A 27,532-nucleotide genomic window follows, 5' to 3' on the forward strand; every position below is an offset into this window, starting at 1 on the left:
ATGCTGATTTCAACGTGTATTTACCTTCTAAATATATCTCAAAATTTCTAAACGTTTATCGTCAGCCCATTTTATGCCACTTTAGCAGACCGATAAGAAGGCTGTCCACAACTGTCAGTTTGAAAACTCAAAAAAAAAAAAACGGCCATTCTCTAATTGTGATAAAAAATTAATGTAAAATTGTAACTATATCACTTGCACCAATAGAACCAGAAACGGAATGCTGATGTCTAATGCACACATATACAAACATACAAACGCATACATCAGGACATATAAATATAATGTTAGACAGTATTCAACCACAAGTAAAAAAATAAACTTTAAACTTAAAGTGACAAGAAATGTAAATTTATGATTTGTCACTTTGATAAACTTTATTCATTTTCCGAAATGAAACATATCAATTCACTCAGGTCTCATATCTTTTCCGATAAATTCAGATTCAGCACTATTTTGTACTGCTTTGTGATCTTTTGATTTAACACTCGCCTTCAAACCGCTTTGTTTGTTTATTTGTTTTTAAGGGTTTTATGGCGCTTGTGACGTTGATGGGATTTCAGTGCCAGTAAAAAGGAAGAAAATGAAAGAGTCATAAGACTATAGATTTACAATTAAAGCAGCCAAGAAAAAGTATGACAAACGGGAATGGTACAAATTGGGAACAGATGCAGATTCTAAGAGCATACCGTCATTGTACATAGTTTGAGATCACCTAAATATCTCATCCAGAAAACAAGCAGAGTATCACACTAAGAGGAACACACTCGAATGCGTACAGTATACATTAAAAACAACATATACATGTATAACAATACATAACAGGGAGATGATTTACAAGGGGGAAAAACATCATCTCCCAAAACTATAACTAGACAGTTGACTGTTTCCATCACAGTCAGGGACTCCGACCAGGGCTAGGACAAAACCAAGTAATTCCATTCCAATACAAAGACAGAAAGCAACTCTAAAAACGAGATATAAGGGGATAGAAGACACAGCGTGACCTCCTGCCCACTATGGGAGGTCAAAGACCCCATCCAGCAAACCACTTTCTTCAGTGCAAAATTGAGTCCTTTGAAAATGGTCTTAAATCAAATTTTACATTTCCTCACCATGTTCAGACATTAAACTTGGTCATTAACAGCATTGTTTCTGTTGAAAAAAAAATAATTAATTGAAATAGCGCCTTACAGACGTCATGTCTCGTTCTCATGTCAAGTGTTGCTTTTGGCTGGGGAACCCTTGTAAAGCGCTTTGAGCATAATATATGTGGATATTGCACTATATAAATGCTCACATGCTCAAAATGCTAAAGGGAGGTCCCAAATAGGTTGTCCTCATATAGGTTGAGTGTTGCTTTTTTGTACATCCAGATATATAACTTCATTAACCAGGAAACTGCCATACTCTGGAAAGACATGACTTTAAAAAATTTGGCCAGAAAACTCATTTTTCAAAATATCCATCGATTTAAATGAACCTCATCTTGCCAAAACCTCTCCTACTTGGGACCTCGCGAGGTTTTCCTATATCCCAGGTTTGAGAGTGTTTGCCAAGATGAGGGTCATTTAAATCAATTGATATTTGAAGGAATACTTTTCTGGCCAAATTTTTTAATACGAGTTTTTCCAGAGTATCGCAGTGAACTGGGTAAAGCTATACGCGCTAACCAAGGTACATTACGTATAACAATTGATAATCCCACCATGGCTTTAAATGAACAGCAACAATGAGTTACACGTTTTTGAACAGATTGCTACAAAGACTACAGGGAATAAAATTCAAATATTGGTTAAACTCTATCAACATCACTTTTTTCTTTTTTTTTTAAAGTGAATTCATTCATTAGAGTTCTGAATACAAATTTTATTCAATTAATACTTCACTCATTAATAAAATGCATCAATATCGCAGATCAAAATGATGATGATGATGATGATGATGATATGATGATGATGATGATGATGATGATGATGATAATAATAATAATAATAATAATAATAATAGTAATAACAATAATAATAACAATAATAATAATAACAATAATAATAATAATAATAATAATAATAATAATAATAATAATAATAATAATAATAATAATAATAATAATAATAATAATAATAATAATAATAATAATAATAATAATAACGATGATGATGATGACGATGACAATGAGCAATATTAATTATGCGTTATTTGCATAATAAAATCAATAATCATGTTTCTGCACAGATGTCTATTGCATAGACAGTACAGCGAAATAAAATAAAGAGCACAGGTTTGCAAATTCCATACGTCTATGCAAGTTGTAAGCTAAGCCATCTCCTCAACAATGAACACACATCGAGCAACACAATCTAGTCGTAACTCACTCAACCCTAACACCGACTATATCTGTAGTTTACGCGGGTTACTTTTACCCCATGCCTATTTATAACATTTTTATGAGACAAACTATAGGCGTAGTTTCAAAGCTAATGTCGTTGGTTTTAACATTTTAATGATAGTTGAATAAATCTATTTCTGGACATGCTCACTTTTAAGACATTTTTTTCCAATTTTGAAAAGTAGCAAAAATCTCTAGGATTGAGTGAGTTAATGGAGCCATTCACGGTCATGAGGATTTCTGATGAAGAAAAGCAAAACAAATGAGAAAATTAATGAACAGCTTTTTTTATGGTGTACAATTATTATTGAGTTATTGCCCTTATCAATGTTAGTGCCAATATTGTATCCGTATGATAATGCACTGGAAGACATTTAAATACTTCTAAATGATGTCACAAATTATTATAATTTCTGAATACTTTATATTCGTATCATTAGATTACTACACATTATCTACATTGATGTTAACTTTAACTTTAACGTGAGCTTTTTATATAGATAGTATGCCCTTGGCCAAGAAGCTCACAACATTGACATCCGGAAGTATAACGGGCCAACACATAAAACTCTGTGTTACCATGAACTTTTATAGTATGATTAATACAGTTAAGTGAGAATTACTCATGAACAAGGATGGCAAAAAGCAATAAAAAAGACCTGAGTGACGTCATTTTCATTCTATCTATAGTGCAATATCCACTAAACGTGCCCAAACGTTTGTGCATTTATGTTATATTACATAACGCATTGTACACTCATTTTACTTTTAATTCCATCTTAATTGCTGATTTTGACACCCATATCTTTTAACTTTACAACTCGATTTGATATCATGTCAGAGTTGAGCAAAGATCTGAATATTGAACTAGATAAAAAAAAATAATACAAAATTTAACTTTTGACTCCTCATGATATTGCAGTTATTTTTTTTAAAACAAATAATATCAATGTGACTCAAACTTTATAATTAAGACTTAAAGTTTAGTTTTCACTACCTCATTTATCCCTGACATAAGACCAAATAGGGATCAAAAGTGTGCAGTCAGAAAAACTAGTTCCAATCTCAGTGGAAGTGTAAAACCACTCTTCCGGAGGACTGGATACATACCTAATATAATTGATCTTCTGGTTTCAGAGTGACGGCATTTTATTTTCTGGTTTAAATATATGCTGGTCATCAATAAAGATCATCCATCCTCGTTCTTTTACGTCCTGTTATCCTAATAATGTGCCTATAAACCCTATAACTAAAATAGTTATGCCACCTTGTGATTCAATATCTGCAACCTATTCATAATCAATATCCCAAAAATCTGATTACATACACACTTCCAAGAATTTTGGAATCAGAAAAGTAGAAGGTGGTGACGTAATGACATTTCTACCTTATTGCGTTATTGGACCAAAGTTTGGGAATATTCAGAAAATACATTTGTTTGACCAACATTTAATAACTGATTTGTTCATTTTCATATATTTTTCAATAAAATTTGGACAAATAATTTCAAAATTGTAGGACTTTACTTGGATGTTTTTTCTTTTTTAAATCTTTTAATATTACAAATTATTGAGATATTTGGACCTACCTTGACAGCCACCGGTCTAGACACACCCAACAAGTCGCACAATTCATTCCTTTTCTCTTTGATCAGAACCACATCCACATCATCCCTTAAGAATGACACAACAGAATAAATAAAAACTATTAAGTTCTATATCTATATCTGTATCTTATTCCAAATATAATATTACTGGCTCACTTGCCCATCACTGTTCATAGACTGTGCAGCTAAGTGGTCTTGTGGTATGACACTCGCTTTCGGATCAGAAGGTTCTGGGTTCGAGCCTTGCACAGCGCATAGTTAGTACTTGGAAATGGCTCTTTGCTCACATTCTCTCACTGTACTCAAGTGTAAAATGGGTGCCTGGCCGTTAACAGCGTTATCTCTGTCTGATAAAATGTAAAATCGCCTAACAGGCATTGTGTCTAGTCCTACATGTTAAGTGTTGCTGTTGGTAAGTGATCCCTGTAAAGCACTTTGAGCATGTTTAGTGGATATTACGCAATATAAAATCTCAACTTAAAAAGCTCAACATAAAGCATAGGCTATTAATGACAGCACGCCATCATCCTCTCCATCCTTGTCTGTCTTTCCAGTTCTTTTCAGTAATTTCCGTCTTATTTGCATCTGCATCTGGGACATGTCACCAGGTGTTTCTTGGTCATTCTCTTTCCCAATTTAATGCTTGCCAGCTTGTATTATTGGCTGGTCTCCTCAGAGTGTGCCATATCTCAATTCTTCTGTGGCAGACTTCTTCAGCTGGTAGCTATTTGGTTTTCTCTTATGTGATTGTGTAAAGTAAGATTATTCGCTTTTCTAAGACGTTTACCACATCGCTTAGCACTGAAATTGTAAAGCTTTTAGGAAGATATTTGCAACTACACATTGCCTCCTTACTATGGCAACCAACATATGTCTAGAACTTGTCAAACATAAGCCATTTCCATACCATTTGGGAGCTCTAAAATTCATCCACTTGTCCACCTTTCAAAGAAGCATTGTAGATTTGCTGTACAATGACAAATCCCCAGCCCACTAGTAATCCATGTTTAAAAAAAAACACTGAGGAACTGATACACAATGACAAAGACCTGTTGTACTTGTTACAGAAGTGTCATAGAAGCACTGCAAGTCTACTGCACAATGACAAAGACCTGTTGTACTCGTTACAGAAATGTCATAGAAGCACTGCAAGTCTACTGCACAATGATAAAGACCTGTTGTACTCGTTACAGAAGTGTCATAGAAGCACTGCAAGTCTACTGCACAATGACAAAGACCTGTTGTACTCGTTACAGAAGTGTCATAGAAGCACTGCGAGTCTACTGCACAATGATAAAGACCTGTTGTACTCGTTACAGAAGTGTCATAGAAGCACTGCAAGTCTACTGCACAATGATAAAGACCTGTTGTACTCGTTACAGAAGTGTCATAGAAGCACTGCAAGTCTACTGCACAATGATAAAGACCTGTTGTACTCGTTACAGAAGTGTCATAGAAGCACTGCAAGTCTACTGCACAATGACAAAGACCTGTTGTACTCGTTACAGAAATGTCATAGAAGCACTGCAAGTCTACTGCACAATGATAAAGACCTGTTGTACTCGTTACAGAAATGTCATAGAAGCACTGCAAGTCTACTGTACAATGACAAAGACCTGTTGTACTTGTTACAGAAGTGTCATAGAAGCACTGCAAGTCTACTGCACAATGAAAAAAGCACTGCATTATATAATAGAATTAGGTCACACTGAAATATTTTAACCATTGCCATTTGAATGATGACACATCTATACATGGGTTGTTAATAATCAAGTCTTACTATTTAGAAAAAAATATTGGAAAACTTAGAAAACAATGCATGTGCGTATCCATCCCTCTTATTCTACATCCAGTTATTTTAACAATTTTTTTTATCGTTAACATACCAGCTGGTCTCACTCAAGATAGTCATCACCTCGTCCATGCTTTCCACTGGCACAGCCTCGTCATACGTCATCAATGCCTCATACAGTTTGTCAGATGTTGTCTTTCTCACCTAGAGCAAATCATCAAATGTGGAAGCTAATTAATCTCCAAATATTAAATTTATAAGAACTGATTGTCTCACTCAACATTAAGGCTGAGTCCTCTGGCGAGAACAGTGAGAGGACTTGAAGAAGGGCTGTGCAAGAAGAAATGAAGGCTGGGAAGATCTGACACAAGCTCAGCAGGCTCACTCGAAAAAAATATTTTTTAAAAAAATAAGGATGGCAAGAAGATTTTCGTTGATGCCAGAGGTTCTTCGAGTCGAGGTTTCTCCACCTCCCCTTTGTCTTAAATGGATCTCAAGGAAAATAACTTTAACAAGGCTGAGAATACTTTTTAAAATGGTCTAAATCCCTAGAAGCAAAATTTTCCTTGACGTTAAGTCACCCTGTTTGATGGCTTGTGAAATTACAATGTCATGCAGAAAATTTTCTCAAAAGATATGTTTCTAAATTCATTTAAGGAAGAGCTGACATTCATAAATACATCTTCATTTACTATTCAGAAAAAAACTGATAAATTGCATAGACTTCACTGGATAGGATTATGATAAATGGTTGTAATTTCGTGCTTAATACTTAATACCCCAAATATCCGTAGTTTCATTGTTGTATTGGAGAATCTCTCAGTATTCCGTCAAACCCATTTCTGTAGCCATAATTGGAAAGTGCCAGAAAACAATAGAGAATAAAAATTGCGGCGGCAATGGGGCTCAAACCCGCAACCTTACTGGTACGACAACTCCGCCTGGCCGGGGAGATCGTTACTCTACCATGTGAGCTATCCACGGTCGTGTAATTTTTATTCTCTTTTATTGACTTCTGGCACTTTCCTACTCACTTCATTTCTTGTTGTTATCAACATAAGAGCCTGCTCCACTCACTTTTCTATAGCCATAATTGCATAGCCATAACACTATAAACACTGTACACTGCTACACTGTAGCCATAATTGCATAGAGATGGTTGCTTGCCACCATTAAAATATGCACTTTACTCCATACCTAACAAACCTAGGTATACAAGTCACTGCTGGGTGGAAAGAAGAGGATCTTTTATCTAAAACCTCCACTGACTGCAGCATCCAGACACTTCTTGCTTGTGAGATGAAATCTACTAAATCCCAGTTTGTACATATTTAGGCCATTTAAGCGGCAGTAAAAAGGAAGAAAATGGGATAGTAAAAAAATTATAGAATAATAATTAAAGCACCCAATAAAAGGAAATACAAAGAGGACGTTCAAATAGGGAATATATGGAGAATTCAAGAGTGCACTATCAGTGTACCTAGTTAGTTTGAAATCACCAAAAGTCTCATAAAGCAATTTGTGATATTTTGTCATTGAGAGAATGTATTGACCAATGATTGAGATTGACCTTACCCTTGGATAGCTGTGACATAGGAGGATCATTAAGGCATGCAGACTCTTGGCGCGGGGAGTTCCTTCAAACTGAAGAAGACCACAGTATCTGTAAAAGTGAATCAACACAAACAGAGTTTAAGGAGTGGGGATCTTGGGGGTTGCAAGTAAAACAGAAGAAGAAACAGGGGGATAAACAAGAGGAAAAAGAGGAGGAGAAAAGGGAGGAGGAGGAGGGGGACGAGAAAGGGGAATGAAAGTTAAGGAGGAGAAGAAGAGTTGTGTGTAAAAAATGTGAGGGAGGAAGAGAACTACTAACATATAAAAATATAATAATATTTATCTTTTGCCTTTAGACACTGCAATGCGAGCAATAACTATATTATACCTATTTCTATTATAAAAGGATGAATAAATAAGCAAATGTAATATAAATATATAAACAAATCAATCAATAAATTAACATATACACAATAAACATTTACATGGTGTATGACAATGGATTCATCATGCTCAATGCTTCATGAGTTTCCTCAGAAAGCTGTATGGAATCAAATTTCCATTTGGTGCAGAATAAGTTGGCTGTAAGGTGTCCTTTTTGTACAATGTATGACACTGCCTACAGCCACGAATTCATTTCATTCAAAGATTGAGTGGGGTAATGTGTGTCAAGTGCCCTTCCCAAGGACAAGACGCTGAGGGGCGAGTTTTATCACCAAACTGGTCACTAACCACACCATGTATAACGAGTTTTAGTTACAAGATGAGATACTCTCCCACCGAACCATCAAAGCCATCACATAGTAGACTTGTTATCCCAGTTGGCAGAGCAATCACCTTACGAGTGAAAGGGTTTGTGTTGGTCTTGGATGTGGTTGAAATTTTTTTCTGACCCATCTGTACATTAGAGTTTGTGTAATTGAGTTTGTTAGATCTGAGGGAAAGTGCTTTACGATAGACAATCATCCTATCAAAATGGTAGTAAACAATTATTGTTATTGTCCATTCAATGTTTAAGAAGCAGGATGAAGTTTGTCAGCTCTATGGATCTTATGGCCCTGAAAGCAAACTGTTACCACCACATGTGTTTTATGTCAAACTCATTTGAATACTTAAAAGGACTTTATAGGCACCTAGAGAGTAATAATTCTTCTACACGTTTGGGCCAAAATATATGACAAGTGATTCCTCTAAGACTTTACTCAAAAGCAAAATATATGAATTAATGAACAGGATGAAAATAAAAATGAAAGCACAGCTAAAGAAAAGAATCTATGACACTGAGATCCTTTGTCGCTCAGTTAAACAAACTTACACATCAGCAGCAGCCATGATTTTCTTTGGTTTTCCACATTTATGCATTTCTGTTTTCATCAATGTAATAATTTTCATTGGAATGGAATCACTGGGGATATCAAAGGAAAAAAATATAAAGACTTAAATCATACAGTATTGAAAGAATGCAAGTGTAAGCCTATTAACACTAAAGTTATTTCTCTCTTGCCAATCTTAAATCTAAAAATTTGCAATGAAGATTAATTTTAAGTTGAAAAATTGAACACAGCGGTGAAAATTAACAAACTTCAACTAAAAATCTTCAAAGGAACCCACAACAATTTTTAATTAAAATATCATATGAAACCAAAGATCTTTTTTTAGTCTTTATTTTGAACGGGATCTCATGTTTGTGGTTGTTTATTTTGTCTGATGAAATGTTGAGTAAAGAAAGTGGGTAAAAGTGAAAATGCGTTGCGGAAAATTAATGGATTTTGAAAGGGAGGGGCATCTTGAAAATCTGATGTCTTGAAGGCATTCGACTGTAATGAGCTATGAATAGTGGAGGTTAAAAAGCTTAAGCTACCCTATCAAAAAATATTGGCTGCTGAAACATATGGCACCTCAAATGACCTAAAAAACTGCTTTATATTTCTTTTCTTTTTTTTTTTATCGAAATCCTGGAAGAAACGGGCCTTGAATAAAGAATCGGACCAAACCATTTAAAAATTCGCCCTTTTTTTCATATATAATGGCAAAATGTCAAAAAGGCTTCTAGATTGAACTCTTGAATGATACCAGGCTTGCTTACATTGTACTTTCTTCCAAGTCATTTCAAGTCATTGTGCGAACTGGACGCGTCAAGATGTGGTCGCAATTGAGCAATTTTTTAAATGTTTTCCTCTTAGGCATCATTTTTGTTTTGATGTTACACTCAAAATGTGTTATTCCAGAGTATAATTTCTATAACCTTGCGCAGCTATCTACCAATTTTCACCTCTCTACCTTTGTAACTTATTGCTGTAGTTGGGTTCAAAAATGGCCATTTTCACAATAATTGCATAAGAACATTTAGGCCCATTTTTCGCCAACTTTAAGGAATCTTATCTTCTTTATTTATTATCCGATTTTGCTGATATTGGTATCATTTTTATCAGAACACAAATATCTATGAAGAGGATTCAATTGCATACAGATTGCCCTTTATTCTAAGACTGGGGTTTGGAGTGCCATGGTCATCTTATAAGCCTTGTGGAATCTTATTAATGTCTCTTAAAATGAATCCTATTTTTTTTCCACTGAGCAGATTGCAGCAATCATGCACTGCCAACTTGCAAATGAGCTGCTATCACAATTTATTTTTAAAAATTCTTTTACAGTGACAGAGGTGTTACCATTGGGAAGTCATTTTATGCCTCAGTAGCAGTATGAAGAAATAGTACGAGTAAAAAGCCTTTTTCAAAGATCACCAGGACTCGAACCTGGGACCTACAGGTCATCATCATAAATATAAAAAGCATTAAAAAGTATATGATTTAAGATGAATGCATTTAAAAAAATAGCTACATTCTTTTTTGTTTTTGTTTTTTCTTCTATATTTTGTTTGTTTTATTTTTTTTTTAATTTGACATTTAAAATCCAACCTGGCAACTGACCCAAAAATATGGATAAAATTTACCTCTCAGCAGATGGAAGACAATCCAAAACACCCCATGACAACATGTGATCCAGGGTCTTCATCAAAGGAACGCACACCCTGAAGTATAAAAACAAATTAATTATACAATGATTGATCATAATATTACGATAATGGGATACCGCTGTGTATTTGAATGGATGCTTTTCTGTATATATATATATATATATATGGTTTTGGGGGGTATATAATCTCATATACATTCCCTATCGACCCAGGTGTGATTTAGTACCTTTGTCAAGCGCTTTGAGCACGTTTAGTGGATATTGAACTATATAAAAGCTCGGGGTTGTTTTTTTGTTTTTGTTTTGGGGGGGGGGGGGGGGGGGGGTATTAATGGATTTGAGTTTCCTTCTTGTTAAGGAACCTTACTAGGGCAAAGAAAATGTCAAGTGATAGGGAAAAAAAAAACCAGAATAATGTATGGACGTGAACAAAGGATATACTAATGGGGATTAGAAGGGAGACAAACATGACACTGCAAGACGAATGAGGAAGTTGAGGGCTCCCACCCAGTTCATACCTGTCATCTTTCTGATAGTCCTTGAACACTGTCAGCAGCACTTCTACAAAGCTAGTGAGGGCTGCTACGTCTCTTGACAGAGTTCTCATGTAATCCTGGAGTGACTGGCTTGAATATTTCACCTGGATTTGAACAAAATTTAAAAACATATGCAGATTCTTTTATTCGGTAAATTATAGAAATCTTAATAATAATAATAATAATAATAATAATAATAATAATAATAATAATAATAATAATAATAATAATAATAATAATAATAATAATAATAATGATGATAACGACAACAACAATAATATAATAATCATAATTCAAAGTAATTCAAGTACTTTCAAAGCAACCTCTGGTTTTTATTGTTTGGAGTTGGACAACCACATAACATTTAAAACTATTTAAAACATAGATTAGATTTAGAAGACTCCTCTAGGATTAAAAAAAAAAAAAAAACGAACTGAAAAATATCATTAAAAAGTCTGCTTTTCTTATGAGAAAAGTCATTGTATCTTGACTGATAGTAAAGATCAAGAGGTGAGTGGCTTTGCATCACGTTAGCACATTGAATCCAATTTCAGTATCATAGGATGGTTAACTTTGTCAAAAGAAATACACTTACAATCGACTCGGTAAGACCTCCAACGCTGACGATCATACCCAACATGAGGCTGTAAATGAAATCTGGGAAGGCGAATAACCCTGAAAACATGGGAAATGTGTCTGACTCGATGGCCCAGTTGGTGGCGCGCACCTTTGATCTAGGAAGAAAACAATAAAAACATACAAATAAATATTGAAAGGCAAAATAGGCTGAATGACGGATTAGAGCTAACCGGTGCTCTTAAGGTGCTCAATTATTACTTATAAATAAAACATAACACATGGGCTGACATAAAGCGGAATGCGTGCAAAATTCCATGTCGATTTTTAGTTTTTTTGTTATAAAGAATATTGGTGACCAACTGCCTTAAAAAGTATTATGTTAAATAGTTTAGGTGTCATTAATTGAATTTATCATCAAATACATCAATCTTGGATTCATTTATGTTCAGTCATGTTAAGGACAATAGGTATAGTTTTTTTCAAGTGATAAAAATCAAACTGCAACCAACGGATCTGCTTCTAATTTTGACACAGGTAATCCAATAAACTTCTTATTACTCCTGTAAAGTTTGATGTGACTGTGCTGATTTGCTTGGATTTTATTTTAAAATTTTCAGAGGAACTTATTTGCTGGTCACCTGGTAATGCCAGTTTGAGATGAGAGGTCAGATTAGGGTTCTCCCTATACGGTCGGGGGGGGGGGGTGTAATAAAGTATTTAAATACATCATCAGTTTTCAGGGAACGGTGGATAAGGTAGTGAGGGGACTTGTTGAATTTCATGCTTCCAACACCATCATTGATTTTGTCAGCACTTTCATAACATTAATAAATGTCTCACATGGCTACTTACTTTGGAAATATGCCTTTTATCTTTTCTTCATTGGGGATGTTTGGAATGGGCGGACTGCAGAAGAGAAGAGGATGAAAAAAAAAAAAAGAATAAAATTTTAATTGCCTGTATCAATAGAAATAGCAGAATCTCTAGAGTGACATTTTGACCAAGAATAATGTGTCTAGAATCTCAAGTCAAGCAAATTCTGACTGCAACAAATGCACGTGTGCACCCAAAGCTCACAAATAAAGTCAATGAACGAATGTTGACTTCTACAAATGTGATGCTGCTATTATACATCTGTACACATTTACATTAAGCATGTCAACTCAAGTGGGGGATGGATGTTAGATTACGATGGCCTACAAATATATTATGCTGCCAATATAAGTCATTATAAGTGTTAAAAGCATGTCAACTATAGATAGAGATGAATATCACATCTAGACATTCTACAAATGTGATATTGCCAATACAAGCGCATTCAAAGCATGTCAATTCGAGTCGAATGTTGAAATCTAAATTCTGATATTCCACAATTGTGAATAAATATAAAATTGGCACTATAACATAAAAATAGCAATGTGGATCATCCAAAAAAAAAAACAAAAAAAAAAAAACAATTGAAATGAAGACGTCTAACACATATTATCAAGATAAACAGGAAGAAAACATCAGCAGGATCTCTACAAAATCTTTCAGAGAGGACAGTAAGAAGAGGATTAGATAGAGCAAAAGAGAAAGAATGTGGGAAACTTAAACATATCTATCTTATCAAGGATGCTGTTTCTTTTCTAGTTACTTCCTGTTATGATGATTTTCTAATGTTCTAAATACTAATCCAAGAGTCTTAAGTTTATTGTATTATTTAATAATTTTTTTAAAAGGTACCAACCTGTGATACAAAAGACGGCTGAACAAGATTCCTGCCAGATTGCGAGTTCTGTCAATTTTCTCGACAGCTTGTTGGACTAGACAACAGAATACTTGCTTCACTCTAATAAAATGAATAAAAAATTAAAATTAAATATTTTTAAAATTAAAATTAAATATTTGTCATTCCTTATCACTTAACTAAAGACAAAATTAGCAAACTTCAGGTTGCTCAAAATAACGCAGCCAGGCTCATTGTACGCAATAACAAAAAATACCCGTCAGCAACTCTTCTTCTCCGTGAGTTACATTGGCTTCCTGTTGAAAAAAGAGTTGCCTATAAGATTTGTACTGTTGTCTACAAATCCCTGAGCACGAACAGTCCCTCCTATATTAAAGACCTTCTAAACATATATGTCCCCAATAGAAACTTGAGGTCAAGCAATGACCAATCAATCCTTGTCAAACCTAAGCCATTGCGTAAAATAGGTGAACAGTCTTTTCAATTTTCGGCCCCCATTTTTGGAACTCTCTCCCGTCACACGTGAGATGCTCGGATTCGTTGACAACGTTCAAATCTCGCTTAAAGTTTTATCTTTTTACGTCATAATGTTGCAATATTATTTTCATATTTTGTTGTTGTTAAATTGAATTCGTATCACGTTTCCTTCACACTTGTCTCACTGTAATATGTTTTGTTTTATATCACTGTAAAGCGCTTAGAGCCTGTGACAACGGGGTAAAGCGCTATATAAATGCCATTTATTATTATTATTATTATTATTAACTGTGCCAAAACAAATGAGAACCAATCCAAAAAGCTGATGATACTTTTTTATTAATTACTTTTGTACTAAATTACTGTAGCTATGTGGTCTTGTTGTATGACATTTGCTTTTGGATCGGAGGGTCCTGGGTTCGAGCCTCGCTCGGCGCATAGTTGAGTCCTTGGAAAAAGCTCTTTATTCACATCCTCTCACTGTACTCTTAACAGCATTGTCTCTGTCAGAAAAAAATGTAATATCGCCTAACAGGCGTCATGTCTCGTTCTTCATGTTACCTGTTGCTGTTGGTCAGGGACCCTGTGTAAAGCGTTTTGAGCATGTTTAGTGGATATTGCGCTTTATAAAAGCTCAATTTAAATTTAAATTGTAAATCCAATCATTTATTTTCCCAAGAATTAGCAAAGTCTAAAATACTTTCAAAATCAGACCTACCTACATGAAAATTTCAAAAGTCATAATTCTTAGAAGATAAAAACGGTTGTCACTTTAGTTAATTTTATAGATCAACAATCCTCAAAAAATAATGTAGTCTGACATCAACTTTCATTTTCAATAAGTTTTAATGACTTAGAAATGCTCATGAAGTTCTAAAACTGGGGCCAAAATTTCATAATTCTGCAATGTGAAGATGATTTTTTAAATTTCCATTCCAGTAGTGAACTTCAACATTTAGAGATAATCTTCATATTTAAGATAGAAGATAAACAAACACAGTTCAGAGGAAATACTCACATTGGACTGGATAGCATCTTGGGGTTTGAGGAGGATACGAGACTGGTGAGGTCGTGGAGTGCTTGCATCGACGCTTCTCTCACCCTATGGGATGATCAAAGACATTCAAATAAATACAAAAAATATTTAAGAGTAACAAGAATGATACACAAAATTGTGACCTACCACCTCTATCCAGTATCATGTCCAGGTTAACCAGATCACAAAAAGTGAATTTAAATCTAAAATAATCAGAGGTATGACATAATACTTTTTAAGTATCCAAATCCATTCTTCTTGATAAAATTAAATAGTTGGCACAAGACTCATGTCACTGGATATTCCCATTAAAGCAGGAATTCTTTCTCACTAATAATTTCAATTGCAAATAAGAGAATTATAACACAATATTTTGTCTTGTCATTTACATGGTTACATGTTGACATCGTATTTGCCAATCAATATTTTACTGCCATCTGTCTGGATTTGATGCTGTATTAGCGTTTTTTTCTATTTTTGTTATTATTATTATTGACTGAAAAGGGTTTTAAGCCCAAAACATTCTGTACTTGGTATTCTGATCTGTTTTGTTAGAAGCTATTATAGCCTATTTGTTTTTGTGTTCATTACTTTTTACATTCCACAGCTTCTGCAGCCTACTAGTGTAGCTATGTTGTCTAGTGGTATGACACAAACCTTCGGCTCGGAAGGTAAAGGGATCAAGTCCCGCTCTGAGGAATGCTAACTCACATTCTCTCACCATACTCATATGTAAAGTGAGTACCTGGCCATTAATAGCATTGCCTCTGTCGAAAAAAAAAATGTAACTATCGCCTAAGAGGCATCATGTCTGGTCCTACTTGTTTAACTTATTCAATCCTAGAGATTTTTGCTACTTTTCAAAATTGGAAAAAATGTATTAAAATGAGCATGTACATAGATAGTTTTATTCAACTACCATTTACATGTAAAAACTAAAAACATTAGCGTTGATACTAAAGTAAACCCAGGTAAACTACAAATATAGTCGATGTTAGGGTTGAGTGAGTTAAGTATTGCTGTTGGCTAGGGACCCCTTGTAAAGCACTTTGATCATGTTTATTGGATATTGCTGTTAGCTAGGGACCCCTTGTAAAGCACTTTGATCATGTTTATTGGATATTGCGTTATAGGGACCCCTTGTAAAGCACTTTGATCATGTTTATTGGATATTGCCTTATAGGGACCCCTTGTAAAGCACTTTGATCATGTTTATTGGATATTGCCTTATATATATGCTCTAGTTTTTTTTTGGCGTTTTTATTTTTGTTTTGTTTCTTGTTGTTTTTTTTTTTTTGTATTGTTTTATTTTTTCATTTTTTTTTTTTTGGGGGGGGGGGGGGGGGGTTATTACAAAGAACGATGCTTAAGGGCATAAGGTAACTCAATCCACTTACCAAGCTCCTATATCCCCTCTGCTGTCCAGTGTATAATCTTTCATAGCCCCAAACAAAGCATGATAGACTTCCTCTAGACATCTTTTGTTTATCACATTTTCTTTGTCACTGCTGTCTTCAACACCCACTGTTTTACAAACACTGAGAGAGGAATAAATGATTCATAAAAAAATAAGGTGATTTATCTTACAACGCCACTACCACATTATCCCATTCATCTGTAGTGTTTCATTCATCCTGTTTTGTGTTGATAAAAGGGAAACCCGAAAAGTCCATTTTATCTGTTTTCGTATATTAAATTGAGGCTCACATTCAATTAAAAACAGCAAACCACTTCTGTTGAAGGAGTCGCAGATTTAACAATAAAGGTTTCACAATACTCTCTTAACACATGTTCACATTCATTTTATTGATCCAATTTCATTTTATCAGCTCTCATCCTGCATTTTGTGGCGCCATATTTCAGAATCAACTTGCAGTTTGAAAAAAAAAAAAAGAATTGTGAGTAATAAATGAAGTTTACACAAAGGAATGATAATAAAATGGATTTAATGAAAAACAAATACATATAAGAGGGTCCCAATAGCTCAGTTGGTAGAGCAAACGTTTTAATGCAAAGGAACTGGGATTAATCCTGCGTGAAGTCAAGATTTTTTGTTTTTCTGATCCAAAGTTCACTCAGTAGTTATTGGGTAGCTAGGTCTGTTAGATATGGTGGAAATTGCTCTGCCATAGGCTGGCGTCCTATCCATATAGTAGCAAAATTGCTTTTGCCCATTTCGCGCTATAGAAACCAGGATAAACTTCAGCTCCATGGACTTAATGGCTCTGAGGGACCACAACTACATACACAAAGACCTAGTCAGAAAAAGACATTACTTCATTCCCTAGATCATTGATTAGTCAGCATTCAAGAATACCTAGATAATGCAATCACTGCATCCCGTCTTGCTTCAGCCATTTGCTCTTCCTTCTCTTTGATTTTGGTAGCCTCTATGAGGCCATTGATGACCCTTGACACCTGACCTTTCAACATGGGAGCTGGTAGAGCACCAAGAGCCAGACTGTGACCTTGCCTATAAATAGAAAGAGCTAATGTTAAAAAACTTCAGTCCAGAGCAAACTCAATTATCTCCTGAGAGCTAAGTTGGTAGAGCATCAGCTTCACATGAAAAGGGATAGTGATCGATTCTGGGTGTAATCAAGATATTTTACTGACCAGAATAACTGGGTCTGTTAGATCTGGCAGAAAGTACTTTGCAATACACTAATGTCCTTTCCGAAGGGTAGCAAGCAATTGCTCTTGTCCATTTCATGCTATATAAACCGGTGATAAACTCCAGCCTCATGGGCATAATGGCTCTGAAGAACGACTACCTCACTTGATTCAGGCAAGGATGAGAAGGGTTTATCTGTCCCCGCAGTTTTTCGCGTCTGCAAATTTCACCCTTGACCGCAAAAAGACGCAAATTTTTATTTAGCCGCAAAAAACCGCAATTTTCGCCGTTTTTAGGCTAAATTGATGATTTAAAAAAAAAACAAAAAAAACAAAAGCTATGAAAAATTGTGAAAAGACAGCAACTTTCAATGCTAGCATCCAAAATTGGCACTAAGTAACGGACAAACATGTCTAGGCCAAATTTTGCTATTTTGATGGCAAATTTTGGCGTTTGAAATGGCAAAAAATTGCGGGGACAGGTTTATTCAAAAAAAGGAATTCTACCTGATGACTAGAACTGTATAAGATAGAAATTTAGTTTCTAAAATATCATTTTGCTGAGGTTTAGAAGATAAAATTACTCTTTATTATTTATTACCTTTCCAATACTCCTGAAACATATGTCGAACAAAAGGAGAGTATGCAATGCAAATTCATATTTCAAAGATTAAGAACAACAATTCACTGAGTAGAATGATGATTTAGAACCTCTAAATTCTTCCTCTGGCACACAATGATACACAAATTACGTCATTATGTAACCCTTTAACTCAAAGCAAATATTTTGATCAAGATATGGATGAATAGTACTGCCGAGTTCCATATTGAATGAAGGAACTACAAGTAAAAGCTCGTCTAAGGTTTCCAATTCTATTTTTTATATAATCATTCATCTTCCCACTGTTGTTTATAACACTTCCAAGGTATATAAAGTAATACATAAATAATTTAATTAATTGTCGTGTCACCTCACAGGGGTTTTTATTTACCACAATTTACATTTGAAAAATAATTCTGTGTTTTTATCTTTTAAATGCGATAATATGTTTGAGTAAAATTCTGTAATGTGTATTGTATCTGTCTTCGTCTAATAAATTGAAGCTTACAATTCAATATTTATCATTATAATGTGCATTTTATGCCATGTCTATTGTACGCCTAGAGCTATGTTGTATGGGACAGGAGCTATAGAAATAAATTGTCTTCTTATTATCAATTAATTAAATGATTCAATGAAGAAACATCATTTTCCAATATGTCAGACAAGCATAAAAATATGCAAAATGATACATACCTGGTAGCTTGATTTGGTGACTGGAGTTCTTTCATGAATAAAGAAACGACTGACTCTGTAAAAAGAGAATTTGCATATACATTTAATTAATATGACTAATTTAAGCACCTGATATGTCTATAAAGTTTCAAATTTAAAAAACAAAAACAAAAAGAAAACAATAATAATAATAATACTTTCTTTTTACAGTTAAATATGAGCTCTTTAAACCTTTCTAATGTTGGCAAGTAACATTACTTACCATATTTTTATTCTTACCATTTTCCTTCGGGCATGGCATTCACCACCCTTAACATAATTTTATATAGGGGCCGACGTCAAATTATTCACAACAAAAGCTCTTTCACAAAACGAATTAAAAACGAAAATATTGACATATTTTAAGTGCATTTCCAATGAATTTTCTATGCTCACTGCACTTCACATTGCTTCATTTATTCCCTAACAGGGCCTTATGAAACCAAATCTCAATTTCATACAGTGCCGATCACCTGTGTCGCCCTTTTTGTGCTATCCAAGCCATTACTGCCAAGAGACATTCATTCACACTTAGTCAAATGGGCTAACATGTGTAAAATGCTTTACCCAAGGCCCAGAGTTTTGTCACCTAGTTGGTTACTGATCATGCCCAACATTGCTTGGTTTGTTACAAGATTAGATAAATTACCGCAAAGCCATAAAAATATTCATATATCTTACTCAACAATATATGGGCAGTATTGGGGACAAACAGGTTATCCCATGATATACAGAAACTATTTTAAAGACAAATATTAAGAATTATCTCATTAGAAAATATTTGATAGATTAAAGTCAGTTTCCTTTATATATATATATATTATATATATATATATATATATATATATATATATATATAGTTTTATTTTTCTTGGTCCAAACATCTTAGGCATGTTTTTGTGTATGACCCGTAATTGTGGCATTGATATCTGTATTAATAAGGCGCCTAGAGCTGTTTGTATATGGAATATGCGTCATAGAAATGATTTATATTATTACTTTTATTATATGAAAATGTTTTGACAAAGTTACTTCGATGACCTTCAGTGCCATATTAAAGCTTTTTTATTTAAAAATAATTCATATTTTGAAGACTAAAAAGGCTTACATGACACATTGACATAATATGCTGACACAAAACATGGCTTGAACATTAATATAAAAGAGAAAGAAAATAAATATAATATGAAATATTGAGGGATCGCCTAATTATCCTTAAAACTGCCCACATGAACAATATTTATTTTTTTTATCACACACCTTGCTTATCAAGCACAGCTTTTCTCTCTGGCCCCTCAGTGTAGTATTCTGATAGGAATGATGGTATGGCACCTACGGCTGCATTCTATAAGGAAGAAAATAAAAAAAACCAAAAGACACATAAATATAAATTTAGGTACTTGTTTTCCTTTATGTGTCCTTCAGAGCCATTAGGCCCAAGAGCCAGAGTTTATTCTGGTTTCTATACTGTAAAACGGACAAAAGCAATTGTTTGCTACCCTTTGGATAGGATGCTAGTCTATTGTAAAGTACGATCCACCAGATCTAACAGACTTGGCTGCCCAATAACTGCTGGGTACATAGAGGGGGTTGGAAAAAAATCTCTTTTTCACCCAGGATTCATCTCAGTCCCTTGGTGTGTGAAGCAAATGTTCTACCAATTGACCTAACGGGACCAGCCACTAAAAGTTTATCATACAAAAAAAGAAAAAAAAAAATTTAACAAACACATATAAAATGTAAATAAAATAAAAATACATGCTAATTAAAACAAAAACTTAATAATGTTCAAAAGTCAAAGATAGATAAGGTTCCATGCATTAATTCCATCAATCTGTACGTGTGAAATGGCAGACCAATTGCAAATTCAAGGATCATCTCATTCGAGGCTACTCGACTCAGGTGTGAATTAGAAACCAGCTATTGGCAAGGATAGAAAATGTAAGAGTGTTAGAACAAAAAAAAAAGGACTCGCAATGTATGAAATGGAAATATTCTTCCATATGGTCTGCTGGGGGGAATAAATAAAGCGTTGTTTTCATTTAGCATTGTAAACACCTGAAAATTTACCATGTTCTTTTTTTTTCATATATGTGACCCGTCGTCTTCAATTGGTATTATGCCGGGATGAATCGTTAACCAAAAAGTGAATTTAGCATTGAAATGATGAGAAATACCAACTTTCAGGGGTTTGTTTTTTTTTTGCAAAGTAAGAAATTGTGTTTATTCTCCATCATAATGATTAGAAATGAACCTCGGGTTTTATATTTGTGGCTATTTGTCAATTTCCAGCATCCAGTTCTTCTCAACATAATACCATTTTGAAAACGGCAGGTCAGACATCCCTTCTGTATTTTTTTGTTCAGGATACTTGATGACTCATTCATTCTCCAAAATAATCAGAATAGACATGAGGCAACCAAGTATTTCTCCGTGTGGTATCCGGGGTCCATCAACTGAGAGGGTGCAAGAATAGCCCAATGCCAAGCCAGTGAGTCGTAAAAGGTGACTAATGGTGTGTGACTCCCCCTTTTTGAGTCACCTGGTCCTCCAGGTTGGGGGTTGTCGAAGCGTTAACGTCCCTTACGTAAAACTCACTGTTACAGAAACACAGACGGACAAATCAAATCCTTTTTTTAGATTGGGCGACCAAAAGAGTTTCTGCAAAGACAGAATTAATGAAGGACAACAGACAAATACAGAGAAGTGATAAGACATGAAAGAATTTAAAAAGTTAGCTCAGGATAGAGAAGGACGGAAACGTTTTTTCTGTGGCCTATACCCTGAACCAGGGTGAAAAAGGCAACGATGATGAAGCAACCGAGTATTACTTGCCTGGATCTCTGGTTCAATATGTTTGAGACACTCACTGATCACTGACAACCACAGATCTGAAAGTTGAATTTTTTTAAAATTAAGTAGCAAACTTAGGTGCACATTCCTCCCACCCCAAATCCAAGTAACAATAACACACCATACAGTCACGAGTACCATCTTCAACAGATATCCAATTTTTTTATGTCATGGCACAAAACCAAAGGGCTGGAGCTCAGTTGTTCACTGCTGGTTTGGATAAGTAAGTAGGTTATAGAGGAGGAACTGTACAACTGAAATGACTACATCATTATTGGCATTTAAGTTAATAATGTGAATCTATCATAAAAAATAAAACACAATACAAATCACACATAATCATTGAGTAATATGCCTTAATTATATTAAAATGTGACAGATTGTTGCTTAAAATGGCATTTTGTCTGGGTCCAAACAGATGGATACCAGAAAAATTGAAATTCTAAAAATTAAATAGAATTCTAACTATAGCTTATAACTTTTGGCTCAAATTAAATGCCATCACTGAGTTGAGGGAGTTCTTTAAAAAGCTGAGATGTTCTAATTCTGATTATTTTGAATTTAAACTCTATTTTCATCATCTGGTTTATTCTGATATAACTCAGTAATTATGAAGTGGGTCACAAATTTACATGGCCAATTTGTTTTGCTCCAGACCAATGTGTACATGAAAATATCGATCTGTGATTCTTTGCCCCTAAACAGTATTATTTTGAGGTAGCTTAGATGTAAAAATTGTTTTTATAGCTAAAAAATATGAAAAATAGATAGACCCCTGAGACAACAAATTTCATTCCGGTAGAATAGAGAGAATATTTCCGGGAGAGGGTAGCAGCATGACTCAGCAGTACAGTCTTTGCCTCGGACCAGAAAAGTACAGAGTTCGAATACCTGCTGCGCTATGCCGCCTTGGGCACGTCACCTCACCCTAATTCAGTTTGTGGTGCTACACTGACGCTGATGCCTGGGTTATTCCAGTCTTCCTTTGGAATAGACCCTAAAGACAAATTTCCCCAATGGGATGAATATATAAAGGAAATTTGATTATTATTTTTTTAATGGGTTAAGCTTTTATGTTAAATTGAGACGAATGAATATAATTTCTTTAAGTATTAAAAACTAAAATTTCACATTTCCAGTCCTATTAACTTAAAAACCTTTTCCAATATCTGGATTACCCTGACATAACACCGGCTTGCAGCTCTGGGTTACATATAGGCTGAGATTTGAGGAAAGAAAAGGATTTGATTTGACAAAAACAGTGACTACATACCTATCACAGGTTTGTTGTGGAAAGGCATCTGGGACAAAGCACATCGGTCTATCAAACAACACACTGGAGAAAGGGGGAAAATAATTATTTGTTTATTGGTATTTAATTATTGTCTATGAGAAGTCAGAAAAACAAGAATATTGATTCTGTTAATCTAGCAAACAAAAACACAATTACCAGAAACACACACACACTCACACATACACAAACACACCTACACACACAACACATTCACCCACGAGCTATCTTTTCAAGAAGCAAACACACACATAACCATAAACACATACACAATGTTCATAATGGACAAACACAAGCATCCATTTTCTGTCATATATCTACAAACATTATGACCTTAGGATATATCATGTTAAAAAATATAAGCGTTTAACTATTTTCAAATTATACAAAGCAACTCAAATCTACAAGGAACAGCAGAGCACAATACATGTATACAAAATGTCCTTGTTCATTCCTGATTTATGTCTGGTTCTTTGCCAGCATTCCTGTCCATCCAATGGTGATTAACAAGTGTTATGTACTAAAAAAAAGCATATTATTTTGTTTTGGATTGTTTTTTTCATTTTGGACTGAAAAACTATTCTTCAAATATCAATCAATTTAGACGGACCCTTTCAGGTTCAAACCTGACACGATTACCATGGTTCGAACCTTACTGTTCACATCTCTTTTTTTAAATTCCTCAGCCGAGAAATGAAGCCATTTTACCCACTTCGTTGTATTGTACTCCGACTGACACTTGGGTTATCAAAGTCTTTCTTCAAGATAGACCCCTGTGACAACAAATTTCGTTTTGTAAGAATAGAGACAATTTTTGGGGGAGTTTTTTTCAGTACCAAAGAACTACAATCGTACACTGACCTGAAAACACTATGACCATATTGCCCAGAACTCATACATACTACACAAGACATTTTGCAATGAGGGAACTGTATCAAGTCCTTTTATTTTTTAAAAATCACAAACAAAATAAGGTGAGATGGTTAAAATATGCAACATACCTGCTGTCCTCATATATTCTCCTCCATGTCTACGGAACATTTTTGCATCTTCTAACTGAAAACAGAACAAAACAATAGAAAATCTAAGCACAAAATTTGACTTTGAAATAATAAAAATAATACCAGGAAATAAAAAAATAAAAATTAAAATTAAAAAAAAAAAGAAATATGAAAGATACGTTGCTTAGATGAACAAAATTGATGATAAACACTAAACATCACAAACTATCGAACTGGATTTTGGGGGTCCTAACAAATTTATCTTACAGTAGAGAGCTGATTTTAATTTATATTTATTTATCAATGTTATAATAAAGTTTTATATTGTGTAGAGATGAAGTGAAGAGTCAAAAGTCACCATAGTTAAAATGTCGTAAAAGGAAACCATATTGATTTTCTAAGAAGGCAAAGATTTTCAATTGTAACAACCAAGACATCTCACCTTTTTAGTGATGGACTGAATATCATCTAAAATTTTCTGATCACAAAAGGTGGAGAGGGATCTGTAAATAAAGGCATAAAATATAAATTCATTTATACACAGTCGATAAACTGGTTTAAGTAAAAACTTTTCATCAGTGAAAAACAATATGGCTTTTTGACAATTCTTTACGCTTCAACTTTTATTGATGAGTTAATTCAATGTGTTGTTATATCACAGATGTTGTTGTTGAAAACATTTTCAAATCATCACGATATATACACCATAACTTTCTAAGGCTATTACTCATACTCATTGCAAAGGAGCTCCTCCAGTAGAAGAAACTTAATGAAAAATGGTTTGAGTCAGTCTAGTTTGCTGGACACCTAGACAATTTTTCAGCTCACTGCATTTCCAGACTAATTTCAATGTATAATTTTAAAAGATGGCATTTATCAACATACTGGAAGAAAAATAATATGTAGTTTTCAGAAGAAAAAAAAAAAAGAAAATTTAAAATGAATGACCTACATAATTGACCAAAGGATCACATGATAAAAAAAAGTATAAGCTATGTACTCTTGAAACCAACAATTATGCATGTATGCAATATATAAACAAGAAATGAACATGGTAAGAAATTGCCAGAAGACAACAGAGAATAAAAACATCGCGGCGGCGACGGGGGCTCAAACCCCACGGGTCATGGATAGCTCATACAGTAGAGTCACAATCTCCCCGGCCAGGTGGAGTTGTCGTACCAGTAAGGTCACGGTTTCTTGTTATCAACATAAGTGCCTTCTCACTTTTCAGAATATGCATGGATATGACATGATGAACTTATATTCTTATATATAAATAATCAATAAAAATCTGTGTAAAATTAAAAATTTATATCAACAACAGTACTCACACATTCCTTGCCTTTGCCACATTAGACAACGCATAAAGGATCTCAGCACAACCAAGAATGGCACCGTGTCTCTGGAAGAGGTCAAGGCCAGATGTCAGAGGTAGCAATTTGGGCAAAACTGTGGAATAATTAAAATGAGCCGAATAAAAATGTGGTCCAAGTACAATTTCAATGACTTTGAAAAAAATAAAAATGGTAAACTTTAGTTTGATCATTTTTGATGCAAAAGAATAAGATTTCTATATTTGAAAAAAAAAATAATTTAACTTGAGCTTTTATATAGTGCATTATCCACCAAACATGCTCAAAGTGCTTTACAAGGGGTCCCTAGCCAAAAGCAACACTTGACATGTAGGGTGAAAAATGATGCCTCTTAGGCGATATTACAATTTTTGTCAGACAGAAACAACTCATTTTATACCTGAGTACTCCTCAGATACCCAATCTTAAGGGGGAAAAATATATCACAACACTCACTTGTTTTGGCTATGAATTCTGGGTCACATGCAGTCAGTTTGCTGATGGCCTTGGATGAAAGCTCTCGGATTCCACTGGAATTGAATTAGAGTAATAATAATAATATCAAGACTATCAGTTGGAGTTGGGTCATTGATTTTGTTAGAATACAATAACAGATGGATAACAGCTACTAATATCAGCCCTTAAATTAGAAGGAGGAAATATGTTTTGTGTTTAGGGGTTTTACGGCACTTTCGACGACATTTAGGTCATATCAACACCAGTAAAAAGGAAGAAAATGGGATAGTATTAAAGTTCTAGAATTACAGTTAAAGCACTCTAGAAAATGTAAGACAAATGGGGAATTAGTTCAAATAGGGAACTTAGTTTGAGATCACCTAAAAGATGAGACACGAGAATCGGATCCCACTAAAAAGAATACACCCAAATGCTTACATTATACATTCAAAACAACAAATATAATAATACATAATAGAGAGATGATTTACAAGGAAAAAAATATCATCTCCCAAAACAATAACTGTACATTTGACAAATTGGAAAACAGCTATAGAGGGATAGAAGATACAGTTAGTGCCTCCCTCGTTCCAAGACAAAGACAGAAGGCAAATTGGAAAACAGCTATAGAGGGATAGAAGTTACACTATGGGAAGTCAGGAACCCCACCCAGAGTTAACTGGTTGTTTGTTTGTTTGATTTTAAGGGTTTTAAGGCGCTTGCAACAAATTTAAGGATGAAATAGAGATGGGTCAGTCACACCTTGAGAAGAACAGAGAGCAACGTCACCTGCCAGTCCCAAGATTGAATACAACAAGGGACATGACAGGTGTCCGATACTCACATAATGGTGCTCACTGTCTTACGAAATGAAGATGACAGGCCTCACATTGGAGACTACCAAGAACAAAGGCAAGGACAGAAGCAGATGGCAGATGCTTGTAGAGGCCTAATGTTCCGCAAGGAAGAAAGAGGATTAAAAGCAAGAGACAGCTAATAATAAAAGAGGTCCTGAATCCACTTCAATTTGTCAGGCTGATTATTTTACAACAAAAATTAACTATCTTTAATATTAAAAAATCCAAACTATTTCCAAAGCACAAGCAATTTAAAATCATAGAACTAAATACTATTCGAAATTGAAATAATTTTAAACTGATATTATTAAAATCCTGAAGTAGAGTCTAAATCATTCTTTGTGAAACAGTATAAAACTCTTATTAATATTTTAGATAAATTTCATTTGAACATAGTATATTCCATGTTAAGTCTTTTGATCATTTTCAAAGCTGTTATCCTAATTTTATTCAAAACTTTTTTCCGATTAACAATTTAAAACTTTTTCACTTTGTTATAGTCATGGTAATTTGCCTGCATCCAATCTATAATCCTCTAATGAACTAACCTGTCCCAATGAGCCAGCTTGACTTCTGCGAGGTGACTAATGACAGCGTGTGTGTATTCTTTAAACTGGGCCACATACTCGCTGTAGATGACACAAAAGTATAAAATGATAAAATGCTGTCTGAATCCTGGAATAATATTTTTTTAAAAAGAAAATACACGTGAAAATGTGAAAATGAAAAAAAGCTTAAAATCATCACCGAATAATGAATGTTACATTTCAAAGCCTTTCTATTTTTAGTGTTTTGATGATGTTTTAACCATGTTATCATAAATACCTAAAAATAGATAGTGAAACTTGCACACTGTTAGATAATATGGAGAAATAATCATGAATGTAACTAGTATGGGCTCTACAGGCAGCATATGACTAGAAAAAATTAGAATGTCTGAGAGGAAATTAAAAGTGCTGTTCTGCACAAATCCGTTCTCTTTGTTAAATTGGCATTAGCTGTGGGGGGGGGGGGGGGGGGAGGGGGGGGGGGGGAAGAAAGAAAGAAAGAAAAAGTTTTTAAAAATTCATGTCAGTGGCTGCAAGTAGGGTTGAGGAAAGCCATCAGATCTACAAGC

The 27,532-nt window shown here is 34.4% G+C and overlaps 1 protein-coding gene across 1 annotated transcript in view; it reads right to left on the reverse strand.

Moving 5' to 3' along the window:
- Positions 1-2,486: 2,486 nt before the first annotated feature.
- LOC144972552 (tubulin-specific chaperone D-like) overlaps positions 2,487-27,532 on the reverse strand; it is a 45,209-nt gene continuing 20,163 nt past the window's right edge. Inside the window, exons 16-37 of the mRNA XM_078913888.1 lie at positions 26,964-27,044; positions 25,559-25,632; positions 25,082-25,199; positions 24,190-24,250; positions 23,748-23,802; positions 22,729-22,791; positions 21,438-21,493; positions 19,863-19,947; positions 18,585-18,639; positions 16,992-17,147; positions 16,072-16,212; positions 14,657-14,740; positions 13,162-13,263; positions 12,285-12,338; positions 11,449-11,587; positions 10,836-10,957; positions 10,295-10,372; positions 8,657-8,746; positions 7,363-7,450; positions 5,882-5,991; positions 3,978-4,062; positions 2,487-2,629 (exon numbers count right to left, since the gene is read on the reverse strand). Of these exons, the coding sequence (XP_078770014.1) occupies positions 2,618-2,629; positions 3,978-4,062; positions 5,882-5,991; positions 7,363-7,450; positions 8,657-8,746; positions 10,295-10,372; positions 10,836-10,957; positions 11,449-11,587; positions 12,285-12,338; positions 13,162-13,263; positions 14,657-14,740; positions 16,072-16,212; positions 16,992-17,147; positions 18,585-18,639; positions 19,863-19,947; positions 21,438-21,493; positions 22,729-22,791; positions 23,748-23,802; positions 24,190-24,250; positions 25,082-25,199; positions 25,559-25,632; positions 26,964-27,044 (1,909 nt within the window). The 3' untranslated portion in view covers positions 2,487-2,617. The remainder of the gene's footprint in view (positions 2,630-3,977; positions 4,063-5,881; positions 5,992-7,362; positions 7,451-8,656; positions 8,747-10,294; positions 10,373-10,835; positions 10,958-11,448; positions 11,588-12,284; positions 12,339-13,161; positions 13,264-14,656; positions 14,741-16,071; positions 16,213-16,991; positions 17,148-18,584; positions 18,640-19,862; positions 19,948-21,437; positions 21,494-22,728; positions 22,792-23,747; positions 23,803-24,189; positions 24,251-25,081; positions 25,200-25,558; positions 25,633-26,963; positions 27,045-27,532) is intronic.

This window comes from Berghia stephanieae, chromosome 5 (assembly GCF_034508935.2).
Source record: "Berghia stephanieae isolate SIO BIC M18660-M18661 chromosome 5, UCSD_Bste_1.3, whole genome shotgun sequence".
NCBI classification, from domain to species: Eukaryota; Metazoa; Mollusca; class Gastropoda; order Nudibranchia; family Aeolidiidae; genus Berghia; species Berghia stephanieae.